At 41.9% G+C, this 27,882-nt stretch overlaps 2 protein-coding genes across 5 annotated transcripts in view; one reads left to right on the plus strand and one right to left on the minus strand.

Annotated features, from left to right (window-relative positions):
• The window catches only part of MRPL54 (mitochondrial ribosomal protein L54), a 48,710-nt gene extending 27,594 nt beyond the window's left edge, over positions 1–21,116 (plus strand). For both annotated transcript variants that reach the window (XM_077253844.1, XM_077253853.1), the window contains exon 3: positions 20,932–21,116. In XM_077253844.1, coding sequence (XP_077109959.1) covers positions 20,932–21,067 — 136 coding nt within the window. In that variant the 3' untranslated portion in view covers positions 21,068–21,116. The remainder of the gene's footprint in view (positions 1–20,931) is intronic.
• A 476-nt stretch (positions 21,117–21,592) lies between these two features.
• RAX2 (retina and anterior neural fold homeobox 2) overlaps positions 21,593–27,882 on the minus strand; it is a 35,352-nt gene continuing 29,062 nt past the window's right edge. The window contains exons 1-3 of one of the 3 annotated variants that reach the window (XM_077253822.1): positions 26,461–26,679; positions 24,395–24,638; positions 21,593–22,723 (exon numbers count right to left, since the gene is read on the minus strand). In XM_077253822.1, coding sequence (XP_077109937.1) covers positions 22,283–22,723; positions 24,395–24,637 — 684 coding nt within the window. In that variant the 5' untranslated portion in view covers position 24,638; positions 26,461–26,679 and the 3' untranslated portion in view covers positions 21,593–22,282. Of the gene's footprint in view, positions 22,724–24,394; positions 24,646–26,460; positions 26,680–27,882 lie in introns of those variants that run through there. The other 2 variants (XM_077253814.1, XM_077253830.1) reach the window with 2 other exon arrangements.

Consider the following 27,882-nt stretch of genomic DNA (forward strand, 5'->3'; position numbering starts at 1 on the left):
GCTTTCTGTTCACTCAACCCATGGGGGAGCCCGGTGACCCTAGACGCCTTTTCAATTCCCTGGGACTTTCACCTGGCCTATGTTTTTTCCCCCAATAGCATTAATTCCCATAGTGTTGAGGAAGATTCAGGAGGACAGTGCAAGGGTAATTATGATAGCACCCTTTTGGCCGAAAAGAGCATGGTTTCCGTGGCTACGGATAATGTCCATAACAGACCCTTGGGTTCTTCCAGACATCCCGAACATTCTATCTCAGGGGCCGGTGAATCATCCACAAGTAAAAAACTTACATATGACGGCCTGGAATTTGAAAGGCAGCTTTTGATTAAGAAGGGATTCTCGGCAAGCCTAGTTTCTACTCTCCTTTCAAATAGGAAACCTGTCAGTACTAGGGCATACGGGAAGGTTTGGAGGAAATTTTTGTCAGTGTCGGGTGCCAGTTTATCCGGGGAGATTCCAATCAAGGAAGTGCTAGAGTTCCTTCAGAAGGGGTTGGAAAAGGGGTTAGCAACAAGCACACTTAAAGTTCAAGTAGTAGCTTTAGGAGCCCTTTACAACTACGACTTAGCGGGGAATCGCTGGGTAATGAGGTTGTCACGATATGGTAGGAAATATATAAGTTTAGTTTCTCTTGTCAGCCCAGGATGTGGGCTAAGAAACCCCCCTTCTCTCTGGTTCTCTTTCCTTCCCTGTGTTTCTAACTGTGTAGAAGAGCTTGCCTTGTGGGGGAGTTTTATTGACGAAAGGTATTTACGACCAGTATTTCTTGTGGGGGGAAAGTGCCCAGCTTTAACTAGATTAGAACCTTCCAGAAAATGAAAGTCTTTTGTTCTGTTTTTGGAAGATATTATGCAAACCGGTTAAGTTACGAACACCAAAATATATCGTCATAATTACACTCGGAGGATCTACGCATCACTCTAATCACAGGCTTGTAGCTCCATCTGGTACAGAGGTAGGGATTTCTCTGTCAGTGTGCGTGACAAATAGGACATATTTGATCTCATCGGAATGCCCACGATACTATGAGATGAACGATGGGTAGGGTGCGATTATTTTATGTTCTGTAGCAAAGTTACGGGCATCAGATATATTTAATGCCCAGTGAGCAATACTGAAGAAGTAGGAGGGGTTGGAAAAACCAGCCCTTTCTGTGAGGTCACAGGCTGTAGGTTATAAAGTTGCTGGCAGGTTTCCAGGGGGAGAGTTGTGAGTTTTTACCTGAAGCGACCAGACTGCGAGTGCCAATGCACTGGGATAGATGGAAAGCTCCTAGCCTGTTGCCTGCAATGCAATGATCTGAGAATATGTGAGTGTTACCTTTTCTTCATTTAATCCTTTTATTTTTATAATTACCTTGTACATATTTGCAATTGTCTCATTTGTAACATCTTTGTAAAATATTTTATAAACACTGCCTAAAAATCATTTATGGAGTATAATATTTAATACTAGTTCGTTCTTCCTGCCCTAAACCGTACCCTGTCTCTGAAGGGAATTACGCTACTATTTTGGGGGTTGGCTCCGGACCTGTTTGATCGGAGCTGGTGGCAGCTTACCGTGTGCCGGCTTTTTGGGGGGGTCACTGTAGCGACTGCGGCTTGATAATTATTGTTCCTGCCTGAGTGGGAGTAGTTATCGCATCGCTGCAGTGCGCCCAATAGCCAGTACATAGCAGGCAGCCTTTCTGGCGACTAATTACCCCAGGTGCAGTACCTAATCTGACCTGAGAGTAAGGGGGGGCGCCAGAGAGCTGCAAGTGTTAAGTGGAACTGTAAGCGGGATAGACACAAATCCCTGCAGTTCATGGTATACTGAAGAGCAGTGGGATACCTAAAATAAGCCCCTGCTGTAAACTAAGAGGTCAATAACCTTGTGTGTGTTCTTTTCATCACATTGTGGCAGTGGAGGGATAACTAGGATAAGCCCCTGCACATGTGATAGCCGTCTGCTGGTCTAAAGTCACCCCAATCCGTGACATATTGTAGGCAGCGGCTAAGGGATCTTGATAATTGGTGACAGTCACGGTGTGAATCGTGACAGAGGTTTATTAAAGCCTCAGGTAGATCTAGACCCATTTTCCATCCCACTACACCTCCCTGGGATCTAAACTTGGTACTCTCTTCATTGACTAAACCACCCTTCGAGCCGTTGTCACAAGCCTCTCTAAAAATCGTGTCCCTCAAAACCTCTCTGCTTGTTGCACTTAAGGCCCCGTCACACATAGCGATTTACCAACGATCACGACCAGCGATACGACCTGGCCATGATCGTTGGTAAGTTGCTGTGTGGTCGCTGGGGAGCTGTCACACAGACAGCTCTCTCCAGCGACCAACGATCAGGGGAACGACTTCGGCATCATTGAAACTGTCTTCAACGATGCCGAAGTCCCCCTGCAGCACCCGGGTAACCAGGGTAAACATCGGGTTACTAAGCGCAGGGCCGCGCTTAGTAACCCGATGTTTACCCTGGTTACCAAAAAAAACAAACACTACATACTCACCATCTGATGTCCGTCAGGTCCCTTGCCGTCTGCTTCCTGCTCTGACTGAGTGCCGCCGTACAGTGAGAGCAGGGCGCAGCGGTGACGTCACCGCTGTGCTGTACTTTCACTTTCACTTTGCGGCGCTCAGTCAGTGTGGGAAGCAGACGGCAAGGGACCTGACGGACATCAGATGGTGAGTATGTACTGTTTTTTTTTTTTTTTTACATTTACGCTGGTAACCAGGGTAAACATCGGGTTACTAAGCGCGGCCCTGCGCTTAGTAACCCGATGTTTACTCTGGTTACCAGTGAAGACATCGCTGGATCGGTGTCACACACACCGATTCAGTGATGTCAGCGGGACCTCAACGACCAAAAAACGGCCCAGGCCATTCCGACACGACCAGCGATCTCACAGCAGGGGCCTGATCGCTGGTACGTGTCACACATAGCGAGATCGCTACTGAGGTCGCTGTTGCGTCACAAAACTTGTGACTCAGCAGCGATCTCGCTAGCGATCTCGCTATGTGTGACGGGGCCTTAAGGGTACCGTCACACAGTGGCACTTTTGTCGCTACGACGGTACGATCCGTGACGTTCCAGCGATATCCATACGATATCGCTGTGTCTGACATGCAGCAGCGATCAGGGACCCTGCTGAGAATCGTACGTCGTAGCAGATCGTTTGGAACTTTCTTTCGTCGCTGGATCGTTGTGTGTGACAGCGATCCAGCGATGCGTTCGCTTGTAACCAGGGTAAACATCGGGTTACTAAGCGCAGGGCTGCGCTTAGTAACCCGATGTTTACCGTGGTTACCAGCGTAAAAGTTAAAAAAAACAAACAGTACATACTTACATTCCGGTGTCTGTCCCCCGGCGTTCTGCTTCTCTCCACTGTGAGCGCCGGCCAGCCGGAAAGCGAGCACAGCGGTGACGTCACCGCTGTGCTTTCCGGCTGGCGCAGACACAGTGCAGGGAAGCAGAACGCCGGGGGACAGACACCGGAATGTAAGTATGTACTGTTTGTTTTTTTTTACTTTTACGCTGGTAACCACGGTAAACATCGGGTTACTAAGCGCGGCCCTGCGCTTAGTAACCCGATGTTTACCCTGGTTACCCGGGGACTTCGGCATCGTTGGTCGCTGGAGAGCGGTCTGTGTGACAGCTCTCCAGCAACCACACAACCACTTACCAACGATCACGGCCAGGTCGTATCGCTGGTCGTGATCGTTGGTAAAACGTTATGTGAGACGGTACCCTAACATCAGCTCGCAAGATTAGTGATATACTGTTTTTGTTGGCTTATCCGCCTTTAGCCCAGATACTAGATGACAGAGTGGTTCTTAGGACCGACCCATCCTACCTTCCTAAAGTGGCGACACGTTTCCATAGATCACAGGAAATCTCTTTACCATCTTTCTGTCTCAACCCCAGGAATAGAAAGGAAGAACTCCTACATACACTAGATCTTAAAAGGTGCTTAACCCAATATCTGTCAGCCACGAGGGAGTGTAGGAAGCTTAGGGCTCTGTTTGTGTGCTTTTAGGGTCCAAAGAAAGGACATAAAGCATCAAAAGCCACTCTAGCGAGATGGATAAGAGACGCCATCCTCCTTTCGTATTCCTCGTGTAATGAAGTTGTTCCAGAGGGAATTAGAGCTCATTCGTCCAGATCGGTGGCGACCTTGTGGGCAGAGAGAGACGGAGCCTCAATTGAACAGATATGTAGAGCAGCCACTTGGTCGTCTCCCTCTACGTTCTTTAATCATTACCGGCTAGACCTAACCTCTACTTCAGACCTCACCTTTGGCAGAAGGGTTCTAGAGGCAGTGGTCCCCCCCCTAATGTACATTCTATGAAATTCTCTACGTGATGCCGTCATGGGGGAAAGAGAAAATCGTAGTTACTTACCGATAACGGTATTTCTCTGATCACATGACGGCACCCGTACATTCCCTCCCTTCACGTGTGGGTGTGCACACTAAGATTAGTTACTAATATTTAGTCACGCAGTGCCTCTTATAAGCTTAAAACTAAGATAAAAATATTTTTTGTTAGTTTAACCATTTAAATTACATCTGAAGTTCTGTTAAGGCTCTGTAAACCAACTGATGTGGGAGAGAGGTACCGCCTTTTTCACCTGTAGGTTTCCTGTCCCTGAGGGCGGATCCCTCTCTCCGTGGTGCCGTCATGGGATCAGAGAAATACCGTTATCGGTAAAAAAATATTTAGAATTGAGTCCTCAGTGGTTGATACCTTTTAATGGCTAACTGAAAAGATGGTAACAAATTGCACGCTTTCGAGACTACATACGTCTCTTCATCAGGCAAAGACTAAAACAAATTCTGAAGAATCACATATTTATGCACAACATAGTATAGAGAAAAAAAAAAAAAAGGGGGGGGAGGGGAAAAAAACCATGGATAAGCCAGGTGACATGAAGCAGAATTACCATGGGTGATAAACAGTTACGTCCATAAATATTGGGCCAATTCTTAGATAAGGATTGTTTTATTGTCCTGTGATTAGTGTCTGGTTCTGTTGTGATGTTTTCTATACTATGTTGTGCATAAATATGTGATTCTTCAGAATTTGTTTTAGTCTTTGCCTGATGAAGAGACGTATGTAGTCTTGAAAGCTTGCAATTTGTTACCATCTTTTCAGTTAGCCATTAAAAGGTATCAACCACTGAGGACTCTCAATTCTAAATATATTTCTATCTACTGGCTAACACGGTACCAAGATATATTTCTTTCCTGTATCGTTATCGGTAAGTAACTATGATTTTTGCTCATGTGTTTTTGATGATCCAATTCACTGGTGACACAACTGTTTATAATTATGACCTAAAAAAAAAGTTTTTGTAGTTGTGTTTAGTAGAGTAACAATGTGTGTTGGTGGAAAATATTGTGAATAACATTTGTGCAGTCTATGAATTTGTTCTGAGAAATAGTATCACCTCCATCAGATCCTCCTTCATAGATGACCTCAAATTTGATCTAATTATTTTAACCCCTTTACCCCCAAGGGTGGTTTGCACGTTAATGACCAGGCCAATTTTTACAATTCTGACCACTGTCTCTTTGAGTTTATAACTCTGGAACGCTTCAACGGATCTTGGCAATTCTGACACTGTTTTCTTGTGATATATTGTACTTCATGATAGTGGTAAAATTTCTTCGATATATCTTGCGTTTATTTGTGAAAAAAAACGGAAATTTGGCAATTTTCCAACTTTGAATTTTTATGCCCTTAAATCACAGAGATATGTCACACAAAATACTTAATAGGTAACATTTCCCACATGTCTACTTTACATCAGCACAATTTAGGAACCAAAATTTTTTTTGTTAGGGAGTTATAAGGGTTAAACGTTGACCAGCAATTTCTCATTTTTACAACACCATTTTTTTTTAGGGACCACATCTCATTTGAAGTCATTTTGAGGGGTCTATATGATAGAAAATACCCAAGTGTGACACCATTCTAAAAACTGCACCCATCAAGGTGCTCAAAACCACATTCAAGAAATTTATTAACCCTTCAGGTGTTTCACAGGAATTTTTGGAATGTTTAGCATTGCACGGCGAATAAGCCTCCTTACCTTGACAAGCCAGCTGGTATGTCACTCTCCATAAGGAGAAACGTTACCCCTTAGACCCCAGTCCAGAGCCTCTCACCTAGCCAAATCAGTTCTCATGCTTCGCACTGACGAGGGCCAACAGCCCGAAACACCGTGTCTGCGAATTGAGATACTGATTTGGCTTTTATCCTAAGTCATATTGCACGACTCGTTAAAGGGTTGATTGTGACTTGTAGGATCGCTACTTCCAATAGGTGGCGCTATAGAGTTAAGTCCTCTTTTTTTCAGCAGAGGCAATTTGCATATTTAAATAAAAATTAACATTTACATTTTTTTTACACAAAATTTATTTCAGCTCCAATTTGTTTTATTTTACCAAGGGTAACAGGAGAAAATGGACCCCAAAAGTTGTTGTACAATTTGTCCTGCGTACGCCGATACCCCATATGTGGGGGTAAACCACTGTTTGGGCGCACTGCAGAGCTCGGAAGGGAAGGAGCGCCATTTGACTTTTCAATGCAAAATTGACTGGAATTGAGATGGGACGCCATGTTGCGTTTGGAGAGCCCCTGATGTGCCTAAACATTGAAACTCCCCACAAGTGACACCATTTTGGAAAGTAGACCCCCTAAGGAACTTATCTAGATGTGTTGTGAGAACTTTGAACCCCCAAGTGTTTCACTACAGTTTATAACGCAGAGCCGTGAAAATAAAAAAATATTTTTTTTCCCACAAAAATGATTTTTTTAGCCCCCAGTTTTGTATTTTCCCAAGGGTAACAGGAGAAATTGGACCCCAAAAGTTGTTGTCCAATTTGTCCTGAGTATGCTGATACCCCATATGTGGGGGGAACCACTGTTTGGGCGCATGGCAGAGCTCGGAAGGGAAGGAGCACCATTTGGAATGCAAACTTAGATGGATTGGTCGGCAGGCGTCATGTTGCATTTGTAGAGCCCCTGATGTACCCAAACAGTAGAAACCCCCAAAAGTGACCCCATATTGGAAACTAGACCTCCCAAGGAACTTATCTTGATGTGTTGTGAGAACTTTGAACCCCAGGTGTTTCACTACAGTTTACAACGCAGAGCCATGAAAATAAAAAATATTTTTTTTTCCCACAAAAATGATTTTTAGCCCCCCAAATTTATATTTTCCCTAGGGTAACAAGAGAACTTGGACCCCAAAAGTTGTCCAATTTGTCCCCAGTACGCTGATGCCCCATATGTTGGGGTAAACCCCTTTTTGGGCGCACGGTAAAGCTCGGAAGGGAAGGAGCACTGTTTTACTTTTTCAATGCAGAATTGGCTGGAATTGAGATCGGACGCCATGTCGCGTTTGGAGAGCCCCTGATGTGCCTAAACAGTGGAAACTCCCCAATTCGAACTAAAACCCTAATCCAAACACACCCCTAACCCTAATCCCAACGGTAACCCTAACCACACCCCTAACCCTGACAGACCCCTAACTCTAATCCCAACCCTAATCCCAACCGTAAATGTAATCCAAACCACAACCCTAACTTTAGCCCCAACCCTAACTTTAGCTCCAACCCTAACCCCAGCCCTAACCCCAATGGGAAAATGGAAATAAATAAATTTTTTTAATTTTATTATTTTTCCCTAACTAAGGGGGTGATGAAGGGGGGTTTGATTTACTTTTATAGCATTTTTTTATAGCGGATTTTTATGATTGGCAGCCGTCACACACTAAAAGACGCTTTTTATAGCAAAAAAGTTTTTGCGTCTCCACATTTTGAGACCTATAATTTTTCCATATTTTTGTCCACAGAGTCATGTGAGGTCTTGTTTTCTGCGGGACGAGTTGACGTTTTTATTGGTAACATTTTCGGACACGTGACAGTTTTTGATCGCTTTTTATTCCGATTTTTGTGAGGCAGAATGACCAAAAACCAGCTATTCATGAATTTCTTTTGGGGGAGGCGTTTATACCGTTCCACGTTTGGTAAAATTGATAGAGCAGTTTTATTCTTCGGGTCAGTACGATTACAGCGATACCTCATTTATATCATATCATTTTTTTATGTTTTGGCGCTTTTATACGATAAAAACTATTTTATAGAATAAATAATTATTTTGGCATCGCTTTATTCTGAGGACTATAACTTTTTATTTTTTCTTTGACGCTGTATGGCGGCTCGTTTTTTGCGGGACAAGATGACGTTTTCAGAGGTACCATGGTTATTTATATCCGTCTTTTTGATCGCGTGTTATTCCACTTTTTGTTCGGCGGTATGATAATAAAGCGTTGTTTTTTGCCTCGTTTTTTTTTTTTTCCTACGGTGTTCACTGTAGGGGTTAACTAGTGATATAGTTTTATAGGTGGGGTCGTTACGGACGCGGCGATACTAAATATGTGTACTTTTATTGTTTTATATTTTTTATTTAGATAAAGAAATGTATTTATGGGAATATTTTTTTTTTTCTTTATTTAGGAATTTTTTTTTTTTTACACGTGGAAACTTTTTTTTTTACTTTGTCCCAGGGGGGACATCACAGATCGCTGATCTGACAGGTTGCACAGCACTCTGTCAGATCACCGATCTGACTTACAGCACTGCAGGCTTACCAAGCGCCTGCTCTGAGCAGGCACTCGGTAAGCCACCTCCCTCCCTGCAGGACCCGGATGCCGCGGCCATCTTGGATGGGGGCACCTGCAGCGAGGAGGAGGTTAGAGACCCTCGCAGCAACGCGATCACATCGCGTTGCTCCGGGGGTCTCAGGGAAGCCCGCAGGGAGCCCCCTCCCTGCGCCATGCTTCCCTGTACTGCCGGCACACCGCGATCATGTTTGATCGCGGTGTGCCGGGGGTTAATGTGCCGGGGGCGGTCCGTGACCACTCCTGGCACATAGTGCCGGATGTCAGCTGTGATAATCAGCTGACGATCGGCCGCGCTCCCCCCGTGAGCGCCGCCGATCGCGCTGGACGTACTATCCCGTCGGTGGTCATACGGGTCCACCCCACCTCGACGGGATAGTACGTCCAATGTCAGAAAGGGGTTAAAGCTAGAGAACAACCTCTACACTAACTTGTGTTGGTGGCAAAGCAGTAACCGCATGGTCAACATGTCTAACAATTTCAGGGTATAAAGGAATTGCCTCGTGCAGTTAGTTTTGATGAACGATTGAAATCTTCTACTTCTTTGAGAGCAAGTGTGAAATTTTGCTGAAATATTGTCAATCTGGTTTCTATGGGAGTGGAATCTTCTTCCCTGCGGCAACGCTTTGCCTGCTCCATGTCGTCCAGATACTTTTCAAAATCAAACTCCTCATCTGATGAGGATGAAGAAACGGCAGCCGCAACACTGGCAAGACCCAAGTTCTTTCCCTTGGCCATCCTGTAGCTCACTCATCCTAACTGCTACCTCAATCAGAGCTTCTTTTGCTTTAGTAAGCTGTTGATCATTCAGCAATGCACGATGACTCGGGTCCACATAAACAGATGCCAGAAGAATTTTATTTTCTAATAGCAGTGTCTCTCTGTTTCTTTGAAACAGTAATGCCATCTGCAATTAAACCTCCTCTTTGGGACAGGCAAAGCACAGCGCATGTGATAAATAGGAAAGAGGTGTGAAACAGCTTCAACAAGACCATCTAATTGTAAAGAATCATTTTGCTGTTCTTCTGTAGTAATATCTGTTTGTTCCTCCTTTATGGGAACAGGACTGTGGCTTTCCATCTCCAAGATACTGAATGGGAATTGTCCTTCTAGATGCTGTTCACCTTCATTATTCTCATTTATCAGTTTATTTGTACTTATCATGTTTGAAGCATTATCAGTTACAATAGCAAGAACCTGTTCTTTTTTGAGTTCATAATCTTGCAGAACTTTTTCCACTAAGGTCTGGAGAAACTGGCTGCTGTGATGAGTTTTAGTATCTTTTACTGCCAGCGTCTTAGTGAAAATTTTCTTTGTTGTCACAAACATATTGAATGTCAATGGCAAAATAGTTCACTCTGTGACATGTGCAGGTGTCCATTTTAAAAACAAAGCATCTCTTGAAAGTCTTTTTAAGACCTTTTTGGTTAAGGGCTTCTTCAATCTCTAATTTTCTAATACTTTCTCTTTCCAGAGAAACACCAAGTTTGCAGGCCATTTCTCCATTAAGAGGTGTAAAAGTTGGTCATGCAAATAATAATGGTGCATTTTCCTTCACAACAAGCTTGATGAGCGCTTTTTTTTTTTTTTTTTTTAAACACATCTATCATTGTTACAGTAACTTTGTCACTTGCAAAATATCTTGTAACTGATGTTTGAGATCCTCTTTCCTCCTTTACCTGGTGGGAAGTGCTGGTCTCTTGGTGCTGCTGTGATCTTTTTCAATCCTATCTTTGTAAACTTCTGGATGGCATCGTTGTAAATGTATTTTTTTAGATTGGAAGCTCTTGAAGGATTTTTACCACTGCCTGTGTATGCACTGATTTTGGCTTCACAGCATTTATTTTCATCTGGGTCAGTCACTTATACACTGACACACAAAATGTTTTTTTTATCTTGAGTCACTGTGTAATGCTCAAATACAGCTGACTTCATAAGATGCTTCTAAGGCTACTTTCACACTTGCGTTTACCTGATCTGCGACAGGCTGCGGACTTCCTCCGTGAAGCCCCGCCCTCGGCTGCACCTCCGCCGCTAGCTCAGCCTACTTCTGCATGCGGCCGCATGCGACCTCCGTACCTATCTTTAACATTAGGTATGCAGGTCGTGCGGCTGTATGCGGATGCTGCCGCATGCGTCGTTTTGACGATGCGGAAAAAAATGCTACAGGCTGCGTCCTACGCTGGTCGCCGCATCGTCAAAACGACGCATGCGGCAGCATCCGCATACAGCGGCACGACCTGCGTACCTAATGTTAAAGATAGGTACGGAGGTCGCATGCTGGCCGCATGCAGAAGTAGGCGGAGCTAATGGCGGAGGTGCGGCCGAGGGCGGGGCTTCACGGAGGAAGTCCGCAGCCCTCTGCAGATCAGGTAAACACAAGTGTGAAAGTAGCCTTAGACATTTTGTAAGTATGTAAATTCGCTCTCAAAATGTGGTGTAAAAAAAAAAAAAGTATATTGTAATTCTTGCAAGAATAGCGAATCATGCACTGTATAATTTAGGATAGAAAAACAATGTTTTCATAAATCAATAGGACAGATAACTATAAAGTTTGTAAAATATGTTGTTAGATAGCTTTACTCTGAACGTTCAATGTCAGGCTTGTCTCCGGGTATAGCTTACTAAATGCTTCACATCTTATTTCTTCACAGTCTATGAAGAGGGGAGGAGGGAGGGAGCATGTTTGTGCTGAATCATATTCCAGAACACAAATACACACAAATACATATATGTCCTCATCGATCCTGTTACTGTATTTCCAAATTTGAGATGTTAGAAAAGGTTTTCCCCTTATATTCTATTGTAGAGATCGCACTCACTCAGCTGCGGCAGGAGGAAGACTGGAGGCGCATTTCTTTAAAAAAAAAAAAAATATATATATATATATATATATATATATATATATATATATATATATATATATATATATATATATATATATATATATATATATATATATATATACCGTATTTTCTGGTGTATAAGACGACTGGGCGTATAAGACGACCCCCAACTTTTCCATATAAAATATGGAATTTGGGATATGCCCGCTGTATAAGACGGGGGTCATCTTATACGCCCAGTCATCTTATACTGCGTGTGGTTCCCAGGGTCTGAAGGAGAGGAGACTCTCCTTCAGGCCCTGGGATCCATATTCATGTTAAAAATAAAGAATAAAAATATGTATATACTCACCCCTCCGAGAAGCCTGGCTGTCACTGCTGCAAGCGTCTGCCTCCGTTCCTAAGAATTGCAGAGCATGAAGGACCCTCGATGACGTCGCAGTCCTGTGATTGGTCCGTGACCGCTCATGTGACCGGTCACCTGACCGTGACGTCATCGAAGGACCTTCACGCTCTGCAATTCTTAGGAACGGAGGCAGACGCTTGCAGCGGTGACAGCCAGGCTTCTCGGAGGGGTGAGTATATCCATATTTTTTATTTTTATTCTTTATTTTTTACATGAATATGGATCCCAGGGCCTGAAGGAGAGTTTCCTCTCCTTCAGACCCTGGGAACATCCAGGATCGCTCCCTGCACATGCCGTACCTGGCGTATAAGACGACCCCCGACTTTTTGGACAATTTTTAGGGGTTAAAAAGTCATCTTATACGCCGGAAAATACGGTATATGCGGGTTTATTTGCGCCATAAACCCTTAAGCAACATCATAAGGTAAACGGCATCTAGAGCCGGCAAAACAACACAAAATGTCCTTAGTCGGGTTCTGCACACTCAGGTCTGTGGGCTCACATGCTGGGCAATGTCCAGCACGCTGGTTCACTCTGGAGCCACACACACAGGAGGGCTTTTCCCTCCCAACACACAGACCATGTGCCAAACACCAGCCTCCATTATGTAGGCTGTAACCACACCCACAGGTGAGGTGTGGGTAGCCAGACCCGCCCATCTCTCATAGCTACCCACAACCCTGTGTGTTTGTGTTTATTTTTCACCTTATCTGTAGAGGAGGAGCCTCACTACTTATCATGAACATAAACTGCAGCACAGATTCATCTCGGCTAATAGTTTTGACCTTAGATCAGGGATAGGACAGACATTTATAGGACATTTCATAACTTTCCCAAATTCTTATGAAAAAAATATTCCTCACAAACTGCATTGAACTACTGTACCTAATTTATTACCGTAAATATTTTCAGAGTCAGTCCATTTCATCCCAACTCCACCAAAATGGGCTCAGACTCCACAATTCTGACTTCACATCTCTGCTTGTAACACCACACCTCCCAATATGATGTACATAGTCTGATTAAACCAAATATTATAGACATCGGAGTATATAACAATATTTGAACCTACACAAAAAATAATACCCCTAAAATATAACTTTTAATATTCTTAAAGTAAAATTACCCATATATAACAGGGTCAGGAGAATAACACAATCTTATCAATACTAAAAAAGGATAGAGATAAACTAGATGAAGGGGTGAACTCTCCCTTTCTCAACCTACCTTACCGCGAAGGTTGGCACCCTAAGTTCGACATGGTGTCCCCTCCTATTGTGGGCACATGTCAGCTGTTCAAAACAGCTGACATGTCCCGACTTAGGGTACCGTCACACAGTGGCATTTTTATCGCTACGACGGCACGATTCGTGACGTTCTAGCGATATCGTTACGATCTCGCAGTGTCTGACACGCTACTGCGATCAGGCACCCAGCTGAGAATCGTACGTCGTAGCAGATCGTTTGAAACTTTCTTTCGTCGCTGGATCTCCCGCTGTCATCGCTGGATCGTTGTGTGTGACAGCGATCCAGCGATGCGTTCGCTGGTAACCAGGGTAAACATCGGGTTACTAAGCGCAGGGCCGCGCTTAGTAACCCGATGTTTACCGTGGTTACCAGCATAAAAGTAAAAAAAAACAAACAGTACATACACACCATCTGATGTCCGTCAGGTCCCTTGCAGTCTGCTTTCCGCTCTGACTGTCTGCCGGCCGGAAAGTGAGAGCAGATCACAGTGGTGACGTCGCCGCTGCGCTCTGCTCTCACTGTACGGCCGGATCTCAGTCAGAGCAGGAAGCAGACGGCAAGGGACCTGACGGACATCAGATGGTGAGTATGTAGTGTTTGTTTTTTTTTTACTTTTACGCTGGTAACCACGGTAAACATCGGGTTACTAAGCGCGGCCCTGCGCTTAGTAACCCGATGTTTACCCTGGTTACCTGGGGACTTCGGCATCGCTCCAGCGCCGTGATTGCAACGTGTGACCGCAGTCTACGACGCTGGAGCGATAATCATACGACGCTGCGACGTCCCGAATCGTGCCGTCGTAGCGATGTAAATGGTACTGTGTGACGGTACCCTTAGATGTGGGCCCACCGCCGGAGCCCAAATCAGATCGTGGGATACGGACATTGGCGTACTAATACGTCCAATGTCAGTAAGGGGTTAAAGTAAACTTGCCATTTTTCTTGCATTAAAAGATACAGAATTGTTTGCTCAATGTTGTCTTTGGATGCTGCTGGGGGTTCCATCTGGGCACATAAGTCTCCTTTTCCTCCTGGCAGCTGGTAATGCAGTGGTTTCCTTCTCAGCTCTAATGCTATACCACCGCAGAGACCAGCAGGGCTGAAAGTTATTTCTCTTGGCTGCTCTGCACTGAGACCACCATCACTCGGCTTACTAGTTAGAGATTCACATTGCTGAACACTAGGTGGCACTAGATTAGCTATCTGAATGTCAGAAAAAAAACCTATACTTATTTGCTTTAAATAGTAATTTCTGGGACACAAAAATGCAAAAACATGCATGAAAAGGATGCTTTTAGACTTTATACCATGTCTGCATTTATGTAGTTTCACAGAATCAGCTAAGAGCTGTTTGTTCTGCAGTTCTCTCGTCGAGAGTACCTGCTAATTAAAGAAAGAAATGTACTAGAAAGTCAATCTACAGTACTGTCCTAGTCTGGTAAAATCTCATAACTGTGATGGGTCCCCATCCATAGGGGCATCTCTGATTTGCCCCAGTAGCACTTGTCGAGGAAAAGAACAGTTGTGCTTGCTGGATTTCAATATTCCTCAAGCCTTCTTGTTCAGCTGAAGTAGGAAAAAATGTAAATAATGAAAATCTCGTTATATGAGTATCCAAATCACTATAGTTTCTAGTGAGATCATAACTAAACAAAACCTACAAGAAACAAAAGGAGCAAAAACGTTGCTGTAACTAAGTAAAAAGCAAACGTGCATTTAAGGCTACTTTCACACTAGTGTCGGGCAATGCATCGTTGTGGAGAAAAAACGCATCCTGCAAAGTTGCCCGCAGGATGCGTTTTTTCTCCATAGACTTATTAGCGACGCATTGCCACACGTCGCAACCGTCGTGTGACAGATGCGTCGTGTTTTGGCGGACCGTCGGCACAAAAAAAGTTACATGTAACTTTTTTGCACGTCGTGTCCGCCATTTTCGACCGCGCATGCGTGGCCGAAGCTCCACCCCCTCCTCCCTGGACCTTACAACGGGGCAGCGGAAGCGTCCTAAGACTGCTTCCACTGCCCACGTCGGGCATTTTTTTTCACAGTATGCGTCAGTACGTCGTGCCGACGCTAGTGTGAAAGCAGCCTAAATAACACAAAGTTCTTTAGTAATACTGTTTTTGATCAAAAATAGCATAAAAGCCATCCCACCGTCGTCAAGGTGCCCTGATTGGGGGGCGGTCCTACGCTGTCTAATATTAAAACCTTACCATGTGTCAGAGTTGACCTTTATGATCTGGTGCTTTTGTCTGCCCTTATTCACACCCTGAGGTGGTCACCTCTGACACATGCATTTTATTGCAATGTAGCGGCTACGAAAAAAACGTAATTCTGGTGTTTAGAATTTTATTTCTCATGACACCGTATAGCGATCAGGTTAATTTTTTTTTTAATATTAATAGATCGGGCGATTCTGAATGCAGCAATACCAGATGTGTAATATTTGATAGTTTTTTTTTATATATTTGTTTTATTGTGAAAGCAGGGTGATTTTGAACTTATATTTTGTTTTTTAAATATTTTTTTTTGTTTGTTTTTTTACTTTTTGCATGCTTTAGTAGTCTCTATGGGATACTAGAAGCTGCAGTTGTCTGATTGCCTCTGCTACACATAGGCAATGATCAGATCGCATGTGTGTGTAGCAGAAATGCTCACATGCTATGAGCGCCGACAATGGCAATCTGGCAATGACAACCATAGAGGTCTGCTTGCAAAAGTTAAATTCCGCTGTGAGAGAGATTGACAGCGACATTTAACTAGTTAACAGCCGTGGATGGATTGCAATTCTACCCATGGCTGTTGTGGGCACATATCAGTTGCCATATGCCCAGAAAGGTGCGGGCTCAGCGCCAGAGCCCGCACCAAAACGGGGAGTCTGATATGGGTGTACTATTACGTCCAATGTCGGAAAGGGGACCTATCAGAAGCTTCCAAACACATGACATCATATGGGCAGTTCTTCAGAATTGTTTAAAGGTATAGTAATCTTAGTGTATGTAATTTTGACTTTGCAGTAAGTAATAATGCCTTAAAACATTCTCTCTCGCTCTCTTGTTATTCTGGCATTTGGCAGATATTAATAATTATGGTAATCTTAATTGACCTAAAATGGGAGAGGTTTATTCTGATTTCATGTCAGATAATGAGAAAAACATCCTTATGTGTCTTTTTATTTAGTGTATGTAAACTTCTGGTTTCAACTGTATGTGTATGGTGACAACAATAAAACTATCCATCATCTGAATCCCATAGTGTGTCAGTACCGGAATTATAGCCGTACTATGGAACAAGCCCTATGATGTTAGATAAAGATAATACAAAAAAATCCTATAAACAAGATAAGGAGTAACAAATTTCAATTCTATAAAGCCTTAAAGTAATGATAAATTAGTACCTATAGTACCGACAAATCGCCCGATATACTGTATTTATGGAGATGGAAAATCTATGCACCAAATCGCGCTCCTTTCTTTTCAGTCAAGACATGTGGCCTAACAGTAGTTTTTGACAACACGAGGGGCATCAACGCGTTCGGGAGAAATTGTGGGGTCTAGTTTCACCTATTAACCCTTGTGTAACTGACAAATTTGCAGCAAATACAAAAATTTAATTTTGACCACTAAAAGGTTATATTTCCACATCACAATGTTATAAAATGTTGTCATGCACCTGTGGGATCAAAATAATCAATGAGTCAACATTGACACAAGGTAAGGTTTTTAATATTAAACAGTGTAGGACTATCCCGATCAGTTTTACCATGATATGGTGGGATGGCTTTTATGATATTTTTGATCAAAAACAGTATTACTAAAAACTCTATTATTTAAATGCGCTTTTTACTTATTTATAGCAGGGTTTTTGCTCATTTTTTTTTTCTCTTGTAGGTTTTATAAAAACCAAGTAGTGCCACTTCTGACCATCTGATTTTTGAAATGTGCTCAAACAGTAGTGTACAACCACATATGGGGTACTGCCACGTTTGATACAAAATTGCACAACAAATTATGGGGTTCATTTTCTTCTAACCCCTAGTGTAAGTTTGGTTTGTGCTAAAATAGTATTTTAGCGGAAAAAAATTTCCCTTTTTTATTTTCACATCTACATGTTATAAAATTTCATGAATTGCCTGTAGGCGCAAAATGCTCAGTACATCCTTATTTGTAAATTCCTCTAGTTTCCAAAATTGGGTCACTTGTGGTTGGGTCATGCTGTTTTGGCAAGTCGGGTCTGCAAATGCAACATGGCATGCACAATCTATTCCAAAAATCAAATGGCTTCCTTTTCCTAGCCCTGCCATGTGCCCAAACAGCAGTTTTTAACCACATATGGTGTATCATCGTGTTCAGGACAAATGGCATAACAAATTATGTCTGTTATTTACTATTATTCATTGTGAAAAAGAATACATTTGGGGCTAAACCGACATTTAGCAGATAAAAACCTTAATTTTTGTTTTCACGTGAATATTTAGAAAAGTTCTGTGATGCACCTACAGATTCAACAAGCTAAACACCCTATTACATGAATTCCTTGATAGGTATAGCTTCCGAAATGCCGTCACTTGTGATGGGGTTTCTCCTGGTACCTCAGGGTGTCAGCAATCTATTCCAGCCAAATGTACATTCCAAATACCAAATATCGCTTCTTCTCTTACGAGCCCTGTTGAGTGTCCAAAACGGAACTTTTTGACTACATGTGGGATATCGCCAAGCTAAGAAGAAAGTGGGTAACAAACCTTGTGGTCTGCTTTTTATGTTATCACCTTGAAAATGTGAAAAATTTGAGGCTAAAGCATCATTTTCAATATGTCGACTTCATGTTATCAAATTCTGCGCTGTACCTGCAAGTTCAAAATGCTTACTGTACCCCTGGATAAAATCCTTGAGAGATGTGGTTTCCAATATGGGAGGTTACTTGTGGAGTTTTCTGCTGTTTGGGCATCTTGGGCTGTGCAAAAGCAACATAATGCCCTCAATCTATTTCAGCCAAATTTGTGTTCAAATGTGAAGTAGTCACCCACATGCATCGTTCATGGCCAGGGCATCTGTCCACACCACCTGTAGATGTGCAGTTGAAGGATGATTTGGCTAAATGTCCAAACTTTTTATAAAAATCTCTTATTTTAATGCTGCTCTGTACCATGAGTCTTTTTCTTTACTTATTTTTGGTGGAGACCAGCAGCACAAAAATGTCACTGTATTGACGGCTAATGGTGCATTTCCACTAGTAGATCAGCGAATGTGTGATTAACTGTTCATTACAGTGCAAGATAATGGTGAACAAGCCTTCCTAGGAACTTTCCTTTCACAATAGTCTGGCAGTGTAAACAGGCTGCCGATAATCGAGCAAAACGCTCATTTGTCATGTTAAATGATATTTTGATTTGCACAAAAGATCATCTTTCTTTTCAGCTCATCGTCTTGTGTATGGTTATGTTCACATGTCTAGCAGTGATCAATTAGAACAGATGCAGTACCTTCACAACATTTACATAGTTTACATAGTTATTAAGGTTGAAGGAAGACTTTAAGTCCATCTAGTTCAACCCATAGCCTAACCTAGTCATGGTCGGGAAGAGGTTCCTGTATAATGACGTAAATTTACCTCATGGCGATCATGCAGGCATAGGAGCGGTGCCCGCACGATTGGTGCTGGAAGCTCGGCTTAAGTGAAATCTGAGCCTTGGCTGCCACTGCCAGGAGCGGTGCTCGTACATCCTCAGACCATTTAGCTCACTAAATGCCACAATCACAGCTTTTAGAAGGCAGGGAGAGAGAGAGGGGGGGATTACTTTTCCCGTTTGACCAACGCTCCAGCAAGGGCCCCATCATTGCCATGGCAACCCAAGGTCGCCATGACGACATCCGTGTTACAAAGCTATGAAAAGCCTGTTAGACCAATAAATAGGTATATTAATGTAAAACAAAAAATACACACATTTGGTATAAACCCGACCTATAAAACTGTCACACTGATTAAACCCTTGAACTGCATCCAGCATCCACTGATTTGTGTTTCTTGAAAACACCCATGGAGTCCAAATCATCACTAGTAGGGACGAGCGAACCCTTGAGAGTTCAGGTTCTGGTACACAACCAGAACTTCAATCCAGAGTTTGGTATGAGTACCTGAACTTTTGAACTAGAACTTGAACTGCATTGAAAACAATGGAGACCTGAACTTTGGATCTGGAAAATTCTGGCTCTCGCCCCGTCTGGCTCTCGCCCCGTCTGGCTCTCGCCCCGTCTGGCTCTCGCCCCAAACTTGTAAGTTTGGATTCTCTCATCTCTATTCACTACACCTTTTAGATAAATTCATAGATGGGTGTAATCTCCAATATGGGGTCACTTGAGGTGAGACTCTTTTCTTCTAGCAATTAGGGACTCTGGTATTTAGTCTGCAAACTGTTCTAGGAAAATCTGTGCTCCAGGAGGCAAATAGCGCTCCGTTCCTCCTGAGTCTCTCCATATGGCTAAGTAGTACTATACAGCCACATATGGGGTATTGCCACGTTCAGTAGAAATTGTGGGACAAATTATGATGCCATGTTTATCCATTTCCCAGTGTGAAAATGTAAAATTTGGGACTAAAACAAAATTTTAAGGGTGAAAATGTAATTTTTTTTTTCTTCACTGCCCAATGGTATAAAATTCTGTGACACACCCGTGGTGTCAATATGATCACTGCACCCCTAGATGAATTTGTTGTAGTTTGCTGCAGTTTGTAAAATGGCATTAAATTAACATTTTTGAGGGAAAAAGTAAATGATAGTTTGTTTTTTTCCCTTCCATATTGCTTCAGGTCCTGTGAAGGGTTAGTAAACTTTTTGAATGTGGTTTTGAACACCTTGAGGGGTGCAGTTTTTAGAATGGTGTCACTTTTAGGTATTTTGTCATATAGGCCCCTCAAAGTCACATCAAATGTGAGGTGGTCCCTAAAAAAATGGTTTTGTAAATTTTGCTGGAAAAATGAGAAATTGCTGGTCAACTTTTAACCATTATAACTGTCTAACAAAAAAATGTGCTTATGTAAAGTAGACTTGTGGGAAATGTTAGTTATACCACACACAATAGTTAATAAATATCTAGTTTAAGGGCGTACAAATTAAAAGTTTGAAAATTGCTAAATTTTTGCCAAAAGTCCAATATTTTCACAAACGCCATGTTATTGGCTTAAATTGACCACTAGCGTGAAGTACAATGTGTTGTGAAAAACAATCTCAGAATCACTGGGATACGTTGGCGTTCCAGAGTAAGCTATCCAGAAAGCAAAAATTGGATCCATTACAAATGAAAGAAAAACAGATGACTAATGGATCCGTTTTCCATAGACTTCAATGTTTAAAAAAAAAAAAGTCGGCAGGGATCAGTTATTTAAAAATGGACTGAAATGATGTCTGCACAAATTGTTTGTCAACGGATTGCTGTTGGATCCTTTCTAACTGATCACTACTGGACATGTGAACATAGTCTAAGCAGGACCTGCGCAGCCAAAAACAATGACCGCCTATATGTACTGAACCATGTATTACAGATCTGTCAGTGCGCATCTGAAGCAAGATCGGCCTTTGTAAAGGAGCTATCAAATGATTAACTGGCTAACCTTGCTGCTCAGAGGTTAACGCCACTCATGTCAGTGTAAATAGCCCTTAAATTGTATGATCTATTACATATTGTGACTTCATTGTGTAAACTCCCTTTTCTAAAGTTACTTTTCCTTACTGCCTTTTACTGTGTTTTCTTAGGCTTTTTCAACTGGATTTGGGACCTCCTAAAACTTTAGAAGAAAGAAGTCCAGATACTCCTCAATACTGGAAACTTCTACGAAAGTTGCATATGTGGAGAAACAATCGTCTAGCCAAAACCAAGGAGTTTAAATAAATAATCTTATTTGTTGTTTTAAAATAAAAAATATCTGATAAAACTTAAATTGTCTCTTTATATATCACATTTCCGCTTAACTTTTAAAGTTTAGTATATGTAAAACAATACATTTGAACAGTATGTCTTCTGTTTAGAAAGGGAAAATAGTATTTTTTTTAATGTGTCACAGACCTGGTATGTCCTCCTAACTTGTTATGGGACTGACGCTATCGCGAAGACCCCCGTGGTCCCCATGTTCAAGCCTAATTAGTTCCAGCTTGTTAAACCTGAATGGGAAGGGGGTCACTTATCTACCCTTGGTTAGAGTTTGTAATAGGCTATGATTTACACGCTTAACTTGGACTTCTATGCATGCGTGTAAGTGCATTGTCCTTCCCAGTCATATGTTGCCAGGTGCTTTGTCACTAGTTAGAACCAGTAAGAGATGTAGCGGAGGTGTACAGATGAGCAGGACCGTCAGTGAAAATCTGGAATGACAGAGTAAATGCAGCCCTTAGTGTACTCAGCCATGTTGACTGAGCTGTTCACATCTTCATGACGGAAAAGAGTTTGGGTTTGTTTTTACCAGGTAGTAATTACGAATAGCCTGGAAATATATACATTTTGCACAAAAACTTAAATTTTCTTTATTAAAAAATATAGTTTTGGAAAAACATTAAAAATAACAGTATATTTCATCTTGCTGTGTCCCAATTTAATGTTGTGGAAGCTCCAAAATGCCTTCTACAATTTTTAGACCATTCATAGCTCATGCTAACCAGTTCGGTCAAGCCTCAGTTTTTGGTAAAGCCATTTAAGTTTGCAGTCTGGGATACCTTCATTAGTTAATCATGAAGACGTTGCAGATTTGGTGCTTTTATTTCCTTACAGATTTTCTAGATAAACCTGAAGCAATCCTAATGCCAGCACCGTGAATGAGAAACTTGAACTATCATGCAGGCGTTGAGTATTTTTGACTTTCAGATATAGGGAAAAAAATAATCTCCTGTATGTCAGTTCTGTGCGTTTTTACCCTGCTTTTTTCACCATTCACTTCACACATCAGTCAAAATGCATGCCAAAGACGCACTTTTTTTCAACTGCGTTTTTCCTGCCAAGAGCTGCAGAAATGACGCAGAAGTGATACTAAACGTGTGCACATTATTAGTTTATTAGTGGATTGTTGCTGATGAGCTTTCTATTTTAATTTAACATCACATGTGTTGCTGTAGGTCAGATCGGCTGCCAAGTCTTATCTATGGTCTGAATATGTTCCTTGGCCTTCATCCGAAGAGCCGCAATGCTGGAGCTCCTTTGGTCTAACTCATCTAGCGGAAACTTGTCCACAAAGCTGCCCATGCACTGGTAAGGACCAGTGCTTAGAGGCTGTATAGAGGTCATTGGAGGTGCACTATTGAGGAAAGTGTGGCCTGTGTATGGTGACTGAAGATTTTGGGAAGGTGCCATAAATCCAGGCATGCTGTGCACAGTTGTAGCTGCAGTAATGGAGGAAGTGAGCCATGGATCCAAAGGCAAAGAAGAGCTTAATGGCCCAACACTTGTGGTTATAGGTGTCCTTGAAAATGAGAGAAGCGGGGAGTCATGAAGCTTTGCTGAGGAGGACTCCAACTTCTCCTGTCGCCTCCATTTAGCCCTTCTGTTCTGGAACCAAACCTGGATCAGAAAAGAAATAAGGATTTGTCAGGGATTGGGAGGCATCATTCTATAAGCAAGTGGAGTGGCAGGTGTTATTGAGGAAGGGCAAGATATCTGCTGCATTACGATGAGCGCAATTAGCTTTGCCGGGACCAGATCCCTGATAATGATGATTCCATTAACGGCTCGAAGTGTCTGCTAATTGGATAGAACAGTTTATGGATTAGGAAAGGGTGAAAAAGCACATGGGGTAATAAGGGGGGCTGAAGTGTCAATTAAACTGGACATGTTAGCTGAAGGGTTTGCAGGAGCTATTTTACTTAAATGGAAACGTAATTTTTGCATACAGCTAATCTGCTGGGCATTGGGACAATTGGCAGTAAAAATGGAGCCATAGCTTACTGTCCCAAATAGACAGCTGTATTAAGGATTTTTGTTTACAAGGCTGGTTTATTTGTCTTCAACTTTGCAAATCCACATCATCCTATGAGGCAGATCTAATTGTGGTTTTACATAGGTTATTCTGGGTTAGGGTCTACTCACACTGCATTAGCAAAGTATCATATGCACTTGGAGAATTTCCCTGCACATGTGGAAGACCTATCTCCAGCGTGCCAGCATACAAATGAATGTCGCCCATAACCGCTATTAAATCAATAACATGTACAGCGCAGTATGGGTAGTTTAACTTGGTGGCAAATGTTTATACAGCAAAATACAAGGTATATTGATATTTACAAGCTGGCAAGCCCATAGGGGTCTGCAAACCAAGTATGACTAGACCATTAGGCTGGGTTTACATGGTGTTCTTCTACTGCTCACCACAGAACGCTAGAGTGTCCAGCAAAGATGACCGAGATCAAGCAGAGCCATTAGTTCCACTGTTTGGCTCATTGAAGTCAACGGCCACAATTGTGGAACACCAGAATATAGTTTTTAATGCATCAGAGAGAAGCCACCAACAGAATGCGGAGTGATTTAAACTCGGCCTATTTACAGTGTGTTTCCTAAGCCTGAAGGATGCCGGCTGGGGCTTCTGTCTGAATACCCAAAAACCACTATTCCATGCTCCCCATACATCGCCAAGGTCTTACCTCCTTGTCGGCTGTCAGTCTTTAGAGCTGCAGACCATAAAGTTGCTTGTATGGAGTGGTGTGATCCTAGGCTTACACATATTGGAAAATGTATGTAGAGCTTGTAATAGAAAAACTATTTGTTGCCTATAGCCGCCAATTTGAGTGTAGCTCTTATATTTGATAGCTGTGCTGTGATTAATTGCTGTAAGAATGTTTTTCTTTTTGACATTATTTTACCCCCAGTTTATTTTATTCTCATAAACGGAATAATCCACTATTTCCATACAAGTGCATTTTCTTTTCCAGAGTGCAAATCTATATGATTTAAAATAATGCATGAAAGACACAGAAATGGCTGTTTTCTGATTAGATAGAACAATTGGCTTATTAACTGCGTAAATTTGTTCCATGGCACAAAAATATAGATTTTTCTTTTACAGCATGATATTAAAAAAAAAAAAAAAATCTTAAACAGTAAAAGTATGGACATGCTTATGGATTGTTTAGGAAAAGTTTACTAATGCTCTTAGTGTGGTTCCATGTAGTTGAAAGAAAAAATAAAAATGAGCAAATTCAGTTCCCAACCGCACATTCGTGATCTTTCATCTCTCACCTGTACACGAACTTCTGGAAGGCTGACTTTCATGGCTAGTTCCTCCCGGCTGTACACATCGGGGTAGTGGGAACGTTCAAATGCACGTTCTAACTCATGAAGTTGGTAGGTGGTGAAAGTTGTTCGGTTTCTGCGGTGCTTTTTTTTAGGGAGTTCATCTTCTTCCCCTTCAGGGGGACATGATGTTGGTGTATTGTCGCCTCGTAGGTCACACAGGTCTCCTTCACATTTGTCTAGAAACATCCTAAATCCTGTAAAACAATAAGGTTTTAAAATCCCACAAACTGAGATCATCCGTCCCCATGTAAAACACAAACCCTTGTTCTGCGCATTTAAATGAAACTCAAGATGTCTGTTGTAGGAACGCCACATATATAGTGTCATTTTTGTTATTTTTACAGTGGTTTTAGAAAGGAACTAAAATTATATTAGTAAATCATAAAAATAGTAATCTATGTTTTACATTTACCAGAAGTAGAGCTGGCATATCAATACAAGGTTTGTAGAAATGAGCCAGTAGCAAATGTCTTCTCATTTTGCTAAATGAGGGCATAATACTATATTTAGATGCGTATTCTAGGTGTCCCCAATATGAGGTAGGATGGGGGTACTGACAAGGGGACCACGCATGCTGCTGTTAGCTCATGGTATTCCAGCTAAGCTCCTTAGCTGAAGATCTGCTCGACTGTTGAGGGATTAGTAGGGTTTTGTCGTGTTACAACTTTACAAACGACAATATAGATGGTTTCCAGAAGGATACACTTTAGAAGAGATCAGATGGATCAACATGATGTAATATTGTGGTAGCTGCTGAAATGGTGTTAACCATCAGTGTAGATAGATATATATATATATCTATCTATCTCCTGCTTGCAATTTTCACTACTGAAAAAAAAACCTACCCCATTTTTCTGGAAAATGTGTGCAAATGCTAATTTGTAGGAGAAGCTCCATCATGGACACTTGTAGGTTTCACAAGCTGTGGTCATGATATCTAACATCTTATGTTACGTCCTCACTGAGTCATATTGTTTAATTACCATTTCATTACCAAATATGCTGCTTGGATTTAAGGAAAATAATTACTTGCTTTCAACTTGTCTATCATATTGGGTGGGGTCTTAGATTTTTAATACTGTTTGCCACAAATAGTATATTGATGGCGATAGAAATATTTTGGCCCAAATGTTTCGTTTGTAGGAAGTGTTTGCAGTCCTACTTATTAGCTACATGGAACAAAAGGGCTAAGAGCAGGTATGGATTCTGCTGGCCACATTTTTGCATTTGTATCATTGCTGTCATGGTTGTGGTGAAGCGAGATCACCATAAAACCCTACAGTGATGATCTAAGCATGCTTCAGTAGAACCATGTGAGACCCGGAAATCATGGCCATAATATGTGATCGCAGCATGCTTATATCACAGGCAAGGATAAATGGCTCTTGTAACAAATTCCAGTATTTTTCCCTTTCATTAATTGTAACGCTGTTTTAAGCAGAGGATATATACTTGGGTGTTCCCCAAAAAAGCCACAGAACTTGCTCTGTACAATTGAACATTTTTTTCACAAATTCCCACATACGTTGTGCTTATTTTAAAATGTGGAACTATTAACTGTAGTCTTTTTAATTTTAATTTGCATGTGTAGCAAACCCACATGTCCTGATTTCCCATGGCAGATGCTCCGGTTCTCAGAGGGACTTATGTTTCACTAGCATTACAAGATTTAGTTTACAGTGAAAAATCTATACAAGGACTTGCGTTCTCTGAGGGCACACTCCCCATCTCATTAGGGTGGTCTTCGTATGTCTTTCTGCATCCCTCTTTCATAATTTGACTAAGCTTATGCACAATGCATATCCTCTTCCATTTACTATACAGAAGGGAGCATTTAACACAGCAGAGGCCTTCAGTTGTACAAATTGGGGTGAATAGGGGGATTCTAGCATAAAAGATCAATCCCATTACTCCTGATGGATATCTATCCCCATGCCAGAAATCTGTTTATTTCTGACAACACATCAGGCAACATATGTAAACAATATATAGGCGGACGCTCATTTTACCTGTTTTGACTACTTTTGTGCTGCACCCGTGCTTCCACCGGTTAGGTTACCTGGCAGCGCCTCCTCTTGCTGCACTTAACTGCTGGCAAACAAACAGATCAGTCCCAAAATAAGATCCAGGCTTTGGAGATTTAAGCGGTGGTGGCTGGGAAGGGGGGTCAGCGTCAGTCTGGGATGAAGAACGCAAAAGAGCTGGTTTCTTGGAGAAATCTTCACAGATGTCCAGAAGACTGAAGGAAGATTCCGCAGCCCTAGGGGATTACTTGACTTTATTAAAGTGTTACCTCCCCCTTCTAATGATGATTGGCACTGCCCAAGGGATGTAGTGAGAAGTGCAAAGGGAGGGAAGAATTGTTTTCATTTCTAGAGCTGCCATACAGATTCACTAGTGTCTCAGTACGGTATGGATGTATTGATTTAATAGTCCATTGTCAGAATTCCAGGACCGAAATGAATGCAATAATTCAAAATTGTTCACAGAACCTTGTCTATGGCGCTGTGCTTTAGCGTGGACAGAATACATTTAGATGTTAAAGGACTGATCCTCCTGAGCACCTTGTACGGTTACATGCCCGCCAGGAGTGTGTGGCGAGTTTGTGATGTGGCTGCATTTCTGTACCTAATAGGTTGTGGTTTTTTCATTTATGTTTGAGTGCGTTTTTTTAATTTTTTTTACAAGCATGTTTTTGATGCTATGGTTTTTGTCTCTTTCTGGCATGTCATACTTTATATAAAGCTTCTTTGCTATTGATATATCCTTATATTTGGCTTTGACAAAACTATTGATAGCCATGTGCACTTTACATATGTTTTTAGTACGTTTCTATAGCTAACACTAAAAGTGCATATGATTTGTTTTTTTTTTTACCTGTGGATTTTCTGCATGTAATGCAAGCCTATGGGGAAAATCTGTACATAACTCAGCGCACCAGAGTAATGAATTTGTTACCAATTTTAAACACGTACCACAGGTCAGTTTGCCCTGTATAAAAGACAAAGTACAGTGGGTATGAGATTTAGAAATCCCATTCACTCAGCTGGAGCTGTAAGATACTGAGTGGAAATTCTTGGGGTCAGAAGCTCACTGTGGGAATGTACTGTAAGTGAGGAAAATATTCTTAGAATTGAATACAGCACTATGAAATGCATATATCCCCACATGGCACATATGTAACAAATCCACTGCATTTGATAGTACCAGCATTGTAGATGAGATTTCATGAAATGAAGTATGAAATGCGTGGAAAATATTCAGCAACTGAATCGGGCCCTTTTTTTTGCCCTTACACATTTTCACATCCAGTGCAAATATGCGCAGATTAACAATGTGAGCAAGGTTAGGTTAAATGAAATGACACAATCTTGTATTGTGAATTAATGACACATTTCCATGTGCCCTGTTAGGGTATGATCACGCAGTTA

The sequence above is a fragment of the Ranitomeya variabilis genome, chromosome 1, assembly GCF_051348905.1.
Source record: "Ranitomeya variabilis isolate aRanVar5 chromosome 1, aRanVar5.hap1, whole genome shotgun sequence".
Classification (NCBI taxonomy): Eukaryota; Metazoa; Chordata; class Amphibia; order Anura; family Dendrobatidae; genus Ranitomeya; species Ranitomeya variabilis.